Genomic DNA, 14,014 nt, shown 5'->3' with positions numbered 1-14,014 from the left:
ACCGGGGCATGAACCCATGTCCCCTGCATTGGCAGGCGGACTCTCAACCACTGCGCCACCAGGGAAGCCCTGTTGGAAGATTTTTAATCACAGTTTCAATTTCAGTACTTGTGATTGGTCTGTTTATATTTTCTATTTCTTCCTGGTTCAGCCTCAGGAGGTTGTGCTTTTCTAAGAATTTGTCCATGTCGTCCAGGTTGTCCATTTTATTGGCATAGAGTTGCTTGTTGTAATCTCTCTGATCCTTTGTACTGCTGCACTGTCAGTTGTTACTTTTTCATTTCTAATTCTTTGAGTTTTCTCCCTTTTTTTCTTGATGAGTCTCACTAATGGTTTATCAATTTTGTTTTATCTTCTCAAAGAACCAGCTTTTAGTTTTACTGACCTCAGCTATTGTTTCCTTCATTTCTGATCTGATCTTTATGATTTCTTTCCTTCTGCTAACTCTGGGGGGTTTTTGTTCTTCTTTCTATAATTGTTTTAGGTGTAAGTTAGGTTGTTTATTTGAGATGTTTCTTGTTTCTTGAAGTAGGATTGTATTGCTATAAACTTCCTTCTTAGAACTGCTTTTGCTGCAACCCATAGATTTTGGGTTGTCGTGTTTTCATTGTCGTTTGTTTCTAGGTATTTTTTGATTTCCTCTTTGATTTCTTCAGTGATCTCTTCGTTATTTAGTAGTGTATTGTTTAGCCTCCATGTGTTTGTATTTTTTACAGATTTTTTCCCGTAATTGCTATCTAGTCTCATAGCGTTGTGGTCGGAAAAGATACTTCATACGATTTCAATTTTCTTAAATTTACCAAGGCTTGATTTGTGACCCAAGATGTGATCTATCCTGGAGAATTTTCCATGAGCACTTGAGAAGAAAGTGTATTTTGTTCTTTTTGGATGGAATGTCCTATAAAATCAATTAAGTCCATCTTGTTTAATGTATCATTTAAAGCTTCTGTTTCCTTATTGATTTTCATTTTGGATGATTTGTCCATTGGTGAAAGTGGGGTGTTAAAGTCCCATACTATGATTGTGTTACTGTCGATTTCCCCTTTTATGGCTGTTAGCATTTGCCTTAAGTATTGAGGTGCTCCTATGTTGGGTGCATAAATATTTACAATTGTTATACCTTCTTTTTGTACTGATCCCTTGATCATTATGTAGTATCCTTCTTCGTCTCTTGTAATAGTCTTTTTTTTTTTTTTTTTTTGTGCGGTACGCGGGCCTCTCACTGTTGTGGCCTCTCCCGTTGCGTAGCACAGGCTCCAGACGTGCAGGCCCAGCGGCCATGGCTCACGGGCCCAGCCGCTCCGCGGCATGTGGGATCTTCCCAGACCGGGGCACGAACCCATGTCCCCTGCACCGGCAGGCGGACTCTCAACCACTGCGCCACCAGGGAAGCCCAATAGTCTTTATTTTAAAGTCTATTTTGTCTGATATGAGAATTGCTACTCCAGCTTTCTTTTGATTTCCATTTGCATGGAATATCTTTTTCCATCCCCTCACTTTCAGTCTGTATGTGTCCCTAGGTCTGAAGTGGGTCTCCTGTAGACAGCATATATACGGGTCTTGTTTCTGTATCCATTCAGCCAGTCTATATCTTTTGGTTGGAGCATTTAATCCATTTACATTTAAGGCAGTTATCGATATGTGTGTTCCTATTACCATTTTCTTAATTGTTTTGTGTTTGTTATTGTAGGTCTTTTCCTTCTCTTGTCCTTCCTGCCTAGAGAAGTGCCTTTAGGATTTGTTGTAAAGCTGGTTTGGTGGTGCTGATTCTCTTAGCTTTTGCTTGCCTGTAAAGCTTTTGGTTTCTCCGTTGAATCTGAATGAGATCCTTGTGGGGTAGAGTAATCTTGGTTGTAGGATTTTCCCTTTCATCACTTTAAATATGTCCTGCCACTCCCTTCTGGGTTGCAGAATTTCTGCTGAAAGATCAGCTGTTAACCTTATGGGGATTCCCTTGTATGTTATTTGTTGCTTTTCCCTTGCTGCTTTTAATATTTTTTCTTTGTATTTAATTTTTGATAGCTTGATTTATATGTGTCTTGGCATGTTTTTCCTTGGATTTATCCTGTATGGGACTCTCTGTGCTTCCTGGACTTGATTAACTATTTCCTTTCCCATATTAGGGAAGTTTTCAACTATAATCTCTTCAAATATTTTCTCAGTCCCTTTCTTTTTCTCTTCTTCTTCTGGGACCCCTATAATTCAAATGTTGGTGCATTTAATGTTGTCCCAGATATCTCTGAGACTGTCCTCAATCCATTTCATTCTTTTTTCTTTATTCTGCTCTGCAGTAGTTATTTCCACTATTTTATCCTCCAGGTCACTTATCCATTCTTCTGCCTCAGTTATTCTGCTATTGATCCTTTCTAGAGAATTTTTAATTTCATTTATTGTGTTGTTCATCATTGTTTGCTCTTTAGTTCTTCTAGGTCCTTGTTAAACGTTTCTTGTATTTTCTCCATTCTATTTCCAAGATTTTGGATCATCTTTACTATCATTATTCTGAATTCTTTTTCAGTAGACTGCCTATTTCCTCTTCATTTCTTAGGTCTGGTGGGTTTTTATTTTGCTCCTTCACCTGCTGTGTGTTTTTCTGTCTTCTCATTTTGTTTATCTTACTGTGTTTGGGGTCTCCTTTTTGCAGGCTGCAGGTTTGTATTTCCCGTTGTTTTTGGTGTCTGTCCCCAGTGGCTAAGGTTGGTTCCGTGGGTTGTGTAGGCTTCCTGGTGGAGGGGACTAGTGCCTCTGTTCTGGTGGATGAGGCTGGATCTTGTCTTTCTGGTGGGCAGGTCCATGTCTGGTGGTGTGTTTTGGGGTGTCTGTGGACTTATTATGATTTTAGGCAGCCTCTCTGTTAATAGGTGGCATTGTGTTCCTGTCTTGCTAGTTGTTTGGCATAGGATGTCCAGCGCTGTAGCTTGCTGGTCGTTGAGTGGAGCTGGGTCTTAGTGTTGAGATAGAGATCTCTGAGACAGCTTTCACTGTTTGCTATTATGTGGGGCCGGGAGGTCTCTGGTGAACCAATGTCCTGAATTTGGCTCTCCCACCTCAGCAGCTCAGGCCTCACACCAGGCTGGAGCTCCAAGACTCTGTCAGCCACATGGCCAGGTACGTGGGGAGTTTCTTGCCTTTTGGGAGGTCTGAGGTCTTCTGCCAGCGTTCAGTAGGTGTTCTGTAGGAACTATTCCACATGTAGATGTATTTCTGATGTATGTGTGGGGAGAAAGGTGATCTCCACATCTTACTCCTCTGCCATCTTCAATCTCTCCCTTAATTATTAAAGTTATAATTTTCTAATTAGCTTTATTTTTGGAGTAGGTGATAGGAGTTACTTAACATGACTGTTCCTTTTGTACAAAAAGGTACATGAAGTGTGTGCGGTTATAAAAGGGCAACACAAGTCATCCTTGTGATGTTGAGTCAGTCCAATATTTTGACTGGGTTGGTTACAGGAACCTACACAGGTGATAAAACTGGATAGAATGTAATACACACACATGCACGCCTGCGCCCACATGCACTGGAAAAAGAAACGGGATATCTGAATAAGGTTCATGGGTTGCATCACTGTTGCTACTCTGGTTATGACATTATACTCAAGTTTTGCAAGAATGTTACAGTCGGAGGAAACATACAAGGGATCTCTTTGTATTCTCTCTTACAACTGCAGTGAGTCTACAATTATCCCTATACAAAAAATTCAGTTAATAAAAAAGGATATGGTAAAAAAGTATGCCTTCCCCTATCCTGACCATTAGCCATCCCAGGAGGCAACAATTCTTACCAGTTTCATGTGCATAGGAGTTAAAAGAAAGAAAAGGAGGAGGGCAGGAAGGGAGGAGGGAAGGGAGGAGGGGAGGGAGGGAGGGAGACTTCAAGCAGCTTGAGATGGTCCTGCAATGTATCAAAATAAATTGTCAGCTCTTTCATACTCACATTGCCCTTGAGTATAGGAGTGTTTCTGCTGAACAACCCACTACATATACACAACCCCCACTTCATCTCCACTGGATTCCCCGAAGTAACCAGGTCTTTGCCCACAGGACAGGGCACTGGGTGACCTTCCTCTGGGAAATCTCACCACCCCATGATAAAGATCTAAAACTAGAGAAAGGAGCATTGCCCAGTGACATGGCCCAGTCAGATCACCTTACAGAGGCACCATCAGCAGACCCTCCTATGTGCATAGTTCCCAATCCTTGTTAATGGCCTCCCTTAAATATGAGTAGAGGCCAAAGATCCCTTGACATAAGAAGAAAGCACATAATGTGAAAAATAACAACAAACAGACAACAGCAACTTGGAGAAAGAGAGTCCATACAAAGAAAAGAAAACCTCGAAGACTACTATTAATATACTTTGGGATATAAGAAATTATACTGTATTGATGAGGCAGAACAGGATGGTACTAAAAATAATTTTCAGATGAAAAAGGACCTCTTGGAAGTTAAAAATATGACAGCAGAAATCAAAAGCTCAGCATAAGAATTAGAAGGTATGGATAAGAAAACCTAAAGAAATTAGAGTAAAAGGATGAGAAAAAAAAACAGGAGAGAAGAGATAAGAAAATCAGAAGATCAATGCAGGAAGTCAAACACCCAAATAATAGGTAATCCAGAAAGAGTAAAGAGAGAATTTAGGATGGAGGAAATAACAAAAGACAAGTTCCCAGACCTGAAGGACACAAGTTTCCAGATTAAAAGAACCAGGCAAGTGTACCCAGGAAAATGCATGAAAACAGAACCTTAACAGTCATCTAATTGTGATATGACTGAACATCAGGAACAAAGGAAAGAGCACACATGCTTTTAGAGGGGAAAAAACAGGTTTCATACAAAACAGTTAAAAACTAGGACAGCGTCGGACTTCTCAGAGGCAACACCAGAGGCTGGAAGAGCCATGCCTTCAAAATTCTAAAGAAAATGTGCTCCAACCCAAACCCTTGATGCAGCCTAAAGATCTTCCAAGTGTGGGGATAGAATATATTTTCAAGCCCACAATGTCTCAAACCTTTGTTTTGTTATTTCCACACCCCCTGTCTTAGGAGGCACCATGAGTGTGTGATCCCAAAACTGCATACCAAAAATGAAGGAATAAACCAAGAAAGACACATATGTGAGTTCCAGGAAAATCCCAGTGCCCAGGCTACACCCTGGAGCATAACCTCACAATCCCTTGGGGGGTAGGACCCAGACATGAGGTTTACAGTTCCCTGGTGATTACAACAGGCACAGAAGATTGAGACCCACAGAACTAACCAAAGGTACAATTTTTACCCTCATGCATAACCTCACAGACCTTTATCTGTAGCAACTACTTATAATCTTGACTTTCAATCATCAGCTATATTCCACCTAGATGTCCTACCAGTAATCAAAGTCAAAATGTCCAAAAGTGTGTATTTCATGTTCTTTCTTAAAAATGGCACTAATAAAAAAGACTAAAAACAGAGTTACCCTATGATCCAGCAATCCCACTCCTGGGCATATAACTGGAAAAAACTCTAATTCGAAAAGATACATGCACCCCAATGTTCACTGCAGCACTACTCACAATAGCCAAGACATGGAAGCAACCAAAATGTCCATCAACAGATAAACAGATAAAGAAGGTGGTATATATCTACTGTGGAATATTACTCAGCCATAAGAAAGAATGAAATAATGCCATTTGCAGCAACATGGATAGACCCAGAGATTATCAAACTAAGTGAAGTAAGCCAAACAAAGGAAGACAAATATCATTTAATATCATTTATATGTGAAATCTAAAAAAAATGATACAAATGAACTTATTTACAAAACAGAAACAGGCTCACAAACACAGAAAACAAACTTACGGTTATCAAAGGGGCAATGGGCTGGGGGAGGGATAAATTAGGAGTATGGGATTAACAGATACAGACTACTATTTATAAAATAACAAGGTCCTACTGTAATGCACAGGGAATTATATTCAATATCTTGGAATAAGCTATAATGGAAAAGAATCTGAAAAAGAATATATAAAAAAATGGCGCTTGTGACTTCTTGATGTCCACTGTGACACCCCCCTTTCTCCTGGTCGCCCATGCCCTTTGTTCTTAGGTCAAAATTCTGCTCAAGAAACCCGTCTGTTACTTCCTGTCCTTCACAAGTTCAGCTTCATGTCACCAAAGTGAAAATGACCTCTGCTCAGGCCAAACAATGCAGAAGCACAAAGAGAAAAATGAAAAGAAAAATACAAAGTTGCAATGTGACATTCCCCTGAACTAGGTCACTGATGAGCTGACTTTATTCGTTCCCCCTCTCCCAGAAATGAAGAGTGACTGACAAGCAAAAATAATGGCTGGATCTCACCATTTGAATAAGCAACTTGTACGGGTCTGGACAGCTCCAGAAATGACAAGGGCCCTTCCCCTGTTCCCCGGAACACTCAGCTAATCTCTACACTCTAGATTCACAGGGTCAGGACCAACCTGCTCCATGGTCACGGACGGGTCCAGGCAAGCTGCATTTCTATCCAAGTCTCAAATACCCCTGCACTAGCATTCTCATCCCACCTCTCCCCTTTCTACACATGGATCTCGTTAAAAGACTGAGGCTTCATGGAGGGTCTGTGCCTAACACCTGATCAACCCGCTGCAGCCTCCCACCATGCTGGGTACCAATGTATTTACATCTTCACCTGCAGTAAATGAGAGAAGTGGTCTCCCTTGCACCTTTGCCAACACTTCATTTTCATTTTTGCTAGTCTGATATTGAAAAATGATAACCCATAATTTTAAAATTTAGATATCCCAGGTTACTATCGAGGCTGAGGATTTTTACTTGTGTCTCTCGGCCATTTGCAATTTGTTTGGTTGGTTTTGCAAATTCCCTTCCCATTTCTTTTACCTATTTTTCTATAAGTTTGTTTCTGTTTTCCATTCTTCACCAACCTAATTCCTTTATTTTCCAGGTTCCAGCTTCTCCTGATCACCAGCATCTCCTCCATGCCATGTTGTATTTCTCATTTGTATTTCTCATAATTCTTGAAAATTAGTTGTTCAATGCCTCTCTTCCCACTAAAGTCTGAGCATCATGAGGGTACTCCGGGTATCCGTCTGAGACACAGCTGTCACCCCAGCCACATGTTTACTGAATGAAGGAGAGAAGGTCCCTGTATCTTACACCAGTTGGGTCTGGGAAGAAACTGCTGCTGTTAAGGGAGTTTCATAAGGGACCGTTTACAAAGGTGGGGGCAGGGTTGGGAAGACCACTGAGGGAGGGTGAAGCCCCCAGGACTCACAACAATGAAGAGCATCACCAGCCCAGGGATGAGGATGAAGAGAGAACAGCAGGTAGACTGAGTCCTAACAGTAGGAGGAAGTCTGGAAGATGCCATCCAAGTCTGGGAAGTCATGACTCCATGGTTTAAACTGCCCAAAGATACCCATCACCGCTTCACTCATAGAAAACCTTCTTCCACTGAATCCTCAATCCTTGAAATTCTCAAATCCCACACAATGACACCATGTTTGAGACCACTGCAAATGAGAAACAAAAACCACTGCCAAATAAGCTCTACAGAAACTGAAGGCAGGAAAAGGCGAGAAAACTCGAATTCCCTTCTTGGCAGGACTACCCATTTGCTCTGCGACTTCAGGGACATTTTCTGAACTCCCCGGACCTTAGTTCCCTCATTATAAAAGTCTGCATACTGTTATTTCCCCCTCTGAAATTATTTTGCTCAAGGAAGAAAAATCTCCTTAAGGAAAAAGAGCGTTGCCAAAATCCTATCCTATCAGCCAACTTCCACCAGGCCTTGGAATCCTTAGCAAATGGCTGGTTTTGCAATTCTTTTGGCTTTGCCAACCCTCCAGGGTAAAAAAAAATCTTCCCACAAGGATTTAAGACTCACAAGGGGAGGAAATCTTTGAGAAAAATCTGGGTTGATGAGCAGCTAAGAAAAGCCAGGAGGAAGGAGACACATCTATATATGTTTAGGCAGAAAATAGAAAAGGTTGAAAAGGAATGTTTTTCTAAAATACTGCTTCTATGAAAGCAACCTTCTGTTACTCCTTTACTCCCAAGTCGACTGAAAAAGGCAGTGTGATTCCCATTTTCTATTCGAGTCCTCCTAGGCTGGGGCTAGGGACGCAGAGGCACGCAGCTCTGATGCAGGCAGGCTTGAATTCAAACCCTGCCAGTTAATGAAGTGGCTCTGATGGAGGCTCTCACCTTTCTCAGCTCAGGGTCAGTCCATAAAAAATGGGTAACAACATTGAATTTGCTGGATTGGAGGCAGAATTAGAAGTCATGAAAATATAGTGTGCCTGTAAGTGGGCCTCTGACACACAGTCGCTAGGTTTTATCACAGGCACTGTCGCTCAGACATCAAAACAGCTTCCGTACTTAACAAATGCCTTTTGAGCATCTACTCTGGGTGGGGTGATGGGGTGACAAAGGTGAGGAAAGGTCACAGGATCCCTGACCTCCTGGAGCTTAGACTCTGGTGAAGAGGAGATGGTACTCAAATCATAACCAAAGAAACACATAATTGCCAACAAAATGCTACAAAGGTAAAACAGAGTGTGTTCAGAGAGCAAACAGACCAGTGGGGGACCTGGTCTAGTCGGGAAGCTCTTGGGCCTGGAAGTGAAGGATGCAGGCTGAACTAGCTGGGGTGGTAACAGTGGAACCAGCAGGCGCTAGAGGTCTAGGGCCAGAAGCGTCCCCCTTCTGAGGAGCAGAAGAAAGGACCTAGTGGTGATGCACGGATAGGGGAGGGCAGGGCGGGAAGAAACAGCTGGAGAGTCCAGCCAGGCCTCCCAGGAAGCCACAGGAGGGACCGAAAGGTCATGGTCAGGGTCCTCTGAGGGGCGGGAAGCCACAAAGCTAAATGCGAGCTCTTAGCTCTGCAACTGAAATGTGCAGTTCAAATCCCCACTGCAGCCGCTCTTCAAATATCATCTCTGGACCCAACCAGGTAAGGCGAGCAGCATGATTAGACGGTATTTCAATAGAAATTGTATACACACATATACATACACACACACACATATACACACACATATACATACACATATAAACACATATACATACACACACATACACATGTATATGCACACATATACATACACACATAAACATATATACATACACACATAAGCATACGTACACATATACATACACATACATGCACATACACGCATATACATACACACATGTATATATGTGTGTGTGTGTATATATGTATGTATTATTTGCCTCTTACCATCTTGGGGAATGTCTACAATCACTCCTAAGTTATCATCCCTTTAGATCCTGGTTTTCCAAAGATGGCCACAACAGTATCTCCCATCACATGTGCTCACCTTACTATGTATCCTGACAGTCCTCCATGGAGTAAGTGGTGGCATCAATGTCCCCTCCCCTTGAACTTGGGTTGACATCTGTCACTGCCCTAACCAACAGAAAATAGTGGCAGTGGCACTATGCAACACCTGAGGCTGACACATAAAAATGCCAGGCACGTCCACCTTGTTCTCCTGGACCCCAGCTGCCATGCTCTGGGGAAGTTCAACCAAGGCACGTGGAGAGGCCATATGGAGAGCCCACACGTAGGTGTTCTGGTTGACAGCCCAGCTGAGGGCCCAGCCAACAACCCTCATCAACCCCAGACACAGTAGTGATGTTGCCTCCAAACGACTGCAGACCCAGCTGTCAAGTCCCCCAGGCCTTCAGTGTCTCCAGCTGAGGCCCCAGACATCATGGAACAGAGGCAGCCCCACTAGGCCCTGACCAAGTCCCTGACACAAAGTATCCTTGAGTAAAAACATGAAAGAGTCGTTTTACACCACTATTTGGGGGTCATCTGTTATGTAGCAACAGCAACTGAGCCAAAGAGTATCTCAAAGTTTATACGTATATACCTGTGTATGACTGTCCTTCTTCACTATTCACCACCCTAGAGACCTCTGGGAGGGGATGTCTCTAATTACTCCCAAGTTAGGACCTCTGGGCTTTGTCCACACCATTTATGAACAAAGAGGACCAGGTTTCTTACTGCAAAGAAAAATTAAACACTTTTAAACCACTCAAAACATACAAAGTGATCCATTCACACTGCAAAAAAATAAAAGAAAATCGCGTTAGCAAATCTGACACCGTATTTCAACTGGCTCTGAAAACAGATCAAGACCAAGATCTTCATCAACAACAACTAAACAGGACACGGAGGGCTCTTCTTTCCTCCTCCACCACTGGAAGCTCAAGTTTCTGCAGCTTCAAGGAGGCAACTCAGAGAAAGGGGCCTTAGCCCAGGGCCTGGCACTCAAGAGCCTGCCAAATTCCAGTTAATATTGTTATTGCTTTTGTTGTTGTGAGAATTAACATTTTTCTTGATTCCAGTGCTAATTCTTCCTGACTTAAGCTTAACAGTGCTCCTGTCCCATCTGAGCAGGAAAGAATCTATACTGAGTTTGGTTAGATGTCCTGAAAGGGATCTCCGACTCCATACAATTCGAAATGTTATACAAGATTATATAACATAACTTCCACACATCTCTATTCTGGTTTGGTAAAAGAACTGTCCTTTTTATGTAAAAAAAAGAAAAATCAGTATGTGTTAGAAAAGAGGCTTCTGAGACGTTACACTTAATCACTGCATGGTTTTCAAGGTGAATAAATAAAAATATCACCTTTGATCATTATGAAGGTACCCCGCTCTGTGGTTATATAAATATTACAAAGCTGCACCCAGATGGTGGCATGAATACCAGGGGACACAGGTGGGATCAAAGAGCCAGGTCACCTCGGCTTGGTTTCTTCCTCTGCTCCCCAACTGCTGTGTGACCTTAAGCGAATCACTTGGCCTCTCCAAGTCACGGTGCCTTTAATACAAGACTAAATTCCAAACACTTTAACCATACTGAAGGACCCTCAAGTGCAGCATCCCCCAAGTTTCCGGGGTAAAAGTCATTATTCAGATGGTTAAGTATGCTGAATGGCAACCCCTCAAGCAAAATAATCACTTGCAGATTCACACACATTAATTAGTATCTTAAAAAATTATCTCGAAAAACCTGGGCCTTGCGAAATCTTGCTGTGCATCGTGTAATGAAATTATCAATATCTAGTGGAAGAAAAGGTGATCTGAGACAGAATTACAACTAGCATGCCATCCGCCGGCTCGATGGCACACGGTCCCCCCACTGACGTTCACTGTTATCTTCAGTTACTGGGCTGGGGGTCTTCTCAAGCGCCACATTTATGGGAGGGGGTGGAGAGGGGTGGAGAAGCAGAAGGAGAATGTGGATGGGGACTCCCTGGCAGTTCAGTGGTTAGAACTCCGTGCTTCCACTGCAGGGGGCACGGGTTCGATCCCTGGTCGGGGAACTAAGATCCCACATGCTGAGCACATGGTGCGGCCAAAAAAAATAAAATTAAATTTAAAAATAAAAAAAAAGAAGAACGTGGATGGAAGGAAGAAGAAGACAGATCAAGGGAAGGTATGGAGGAAAGGGCTGTGCATGAGTCCCTAACAGGAACATTTCTGTCCATCTCCAAATGACATCCAGTCACCAAGTTTCAAGCTTGCAGAGTGTCTGACACCCCCTCCCTCCGAACATCCCAGCTTTCCCAGGGCCCAGGCAGCCCCCTGCCACCGACGGACTTAACCCATCTGGGTCACATCCTCTATCCAGAAAAATGTCTTTTGTAGCCTTGAAAGTGGTGGAACTCGATGGCTCAGAGAACCCCAACCTGCAGGAAAATGGCCGGCATGTAAGTGACTTGGAACTCCCCTTTCCAAAGGTGGCATGAAATACGGACTGGCTTTGCACTCATCAAAACTGAGAAGATGAAAAGGGGGTTAATGAAAACCCCCTTTGTGAATCGGCCAGGAACTGCTCTTGGCAGGTCAGACTGCCCTTGGAGAGGTCGAGCCTCCCTCACCCGGCACGGTCACCTTCCTGGTGTCAGTCCTCATGGCCAGAGATTCTGGGATCCAGGAGAAGTGGAGAGAACCCGGGAGTCTCAAAGGCTCCACTGAAGACCAGGACGGGCTCTCTCCTTTTACCATATATGCTGAAGTCTGCTAAGACCTGGACCAAGACCGACCATCTGCTTTCCCCACCAGGCACGAGACAGTCAACTGGGGGAGGTCCCTTTTTTAATTGACAGCACTCTTAAAAATATTTGACCATCACTATCCAAATGCCTTCATTCTGCACTTCAGGACACCTTGTATTGGAGCTCTGTCTATCTTAACACCAAAGCCTGTATCTGGAACTGCTTTTCCTCACGACCATTTCCATGGGTGTTTTCCCAGGAACCGTGCCACTTGAATGGTCGGGACATAAAACCGTTTTACAACAGTTATTCTTCCAAGACTTTCCTCTGTTTCTTTGACAGCTGCACACCCAGGGTCCAAACTCTTTACCGTGGACAACTGTTCTGAGCACATTCCTCCACCAGGTCTATTTCAGCTCAAGAAAGGCCAAGGACAAAAATAAGACAAAAGTTGTGGGTAAAGGGGTCTCCCACCGCAGGGCACCCTGAGAGCAGTGAACAGAATGAGGGACAGTCCAGCCTAATGGCCTCTTCCCCGGATGCAAGTCCACAAAAGGGATCCGTCTGCCCAGCGAGTAGCCAATGAAAGAGAACCGGTCCCAAACCCTAGCCGGGGGCCAGCACTTTTTTCCTATCAGGAGTTCCCGGCACCTGTTCTGGAAAGGCGAGGATGGAGCTTCCTACCCCGTCCATCCCGCCTGAGAGGTTTTGAGAACTGTATGCTCACCAGTCAACCAGTCCTCCCTCCACAAACCAAGGAGTGCACAGGTGGTCACGCGCACTGGGGCCCAAAGCTCACCAGGACAACTTTAATGGCCACGGGGCACTCGTTTAGGGGAACCGTCGCCGCCGCCGCCCCCAGTCCCTCCAGCTCGTGGCAGGAAGGTCAGAGCCGGGAGGCACAGGTGAGGGTTCCCAGGGCAGCTAGGCGCCCAGCGTGCCTGCCGCGGCCCCACCGCGTGGTCCTCGCCTCCGGGGCCCCTCCGAGGGGCAGGGGGCGTCCTCGGCCCGGCAACCCCGCCCGCCGGCCCGGCCGGGAAGCCCGGCACCACCGGAGACGCAGCGCCCACTCGGGGCGGGCGGCGAGCACTCACCGTCGTGGTCCTGCATGCTCGACAGCGACCAGAGCAGCAGCGCCACCAGGGCTAGGAAGCCTATCTGGCTCAGCAGAAGGTCCCTCCGGCGGCTCCGGCGACGCTCGCGCTCCTCCTCGTCGGGCGACGGCATCCTCTTCGGGCGGCAGGGCAGCGGCCCCGGCTGGGGCCCCGGCGGGCGGCGGCCGCTCCGGTCGCGGGCGGCCGCGGCGGGCACGGCGGCTGGAGGCAGCTCCGCGCTCGGCGGCGGCGGCGGCGCGTCCTCGCTGCGCTCCCGCCCGGCGGCCGCCGCCTCCTCTTCTTCCTCCTCGCGGCCGCCGCGGGTCTCCCGGTCTTCGTCCTCGTCGTCGCTGTCGCTCAGTCCCTCCTCTTCCTCCTCCTCCTCCTCGTCGCCGCCGGCCCGCGCCGCAGCCTCCCGGCGCTCGGGGTCCCCGTCCTCCTCGCGCTCCATGGCTCCCACGCTCGGCGTCCGCGCTCGGCCTCGGGCGGCGGCGCGGCGGGGGCGGCGGGGGCGGCCGGGAGGCGGGGGCGGCGGCAGCCGAGGAGGAGGAGCGGGGAGGACCGGCGGGAGGAGGACCCGCCGCGGGCCAACGCGGCCGGCGGGCGAGGCCACCGGGGCTGCTCCGGCCTCGCGGGCTGCGGGAGCGCGTCGCGGGGCCGTCCGCCTACTCCATGGTCCGCGCGCGGGGCCGGGGCCGAGCGGGGCCGAGCGCGCCGGGAGCTCGGGGCAAGGCGGCAGCCTGCGGCGACGCGGCGGCTCGGGCGCGGGCGCGGGCGGGGGGCAGCGGCGGGGACGCGGCGGCGCTGGCCAGCCCGGCGGAGAGGGGGCGCGTGGGGAGGAGACTGAGCCGGGGAGGGAGCCCCGCGCGCGGTCCTGCGCTCGTG

At 46.6% G+C, this 14,014-nt stretch overlaps 1 protein-coding gene across 1 annotated transcript in view; it reads right to left on the bottom strand.

The window, feature by feature from the left end:
* SLC24A3 (solute carrier family 24 member 3) overlaps window positions 1-13,580 on the bottom strand; it is a gene marked incomplete at its 5' end in the record, with an annotated part of 479,028 nt that extends 465,448 nt beyond the window's left edge. The window contains one exon of the mRNA XM_081256468.1: window positions 13,130-13,580. Within this exon, the coding sequence (XP_081112594.1) occupies window positions 13,130-13,580 (451 nt within the window). The remainder of the gene's footprint in view (window positions 1-13,129) is intronic.
* Between the last annotated feature and the right edge of the window lie 434 nt (window positions 13,581-14,014).

This window comes from Mesoplodon bidens (genome assembly GCF_964165515.1).
Source record: "Mesoplodon bidens genome assembly, chromosome: 15".
NCBI lineage: Eukaryota > Metazoa > Chordata > Mammalia > Artiodactyla > Ziphiidae > Mesoplodon > Mesoplodon bidens.
The sequence above is the reverse complement of the archived record's forward strand: the minus strand, read 5'-3'. Positions and strand labels throughout refer to the sequence as shown.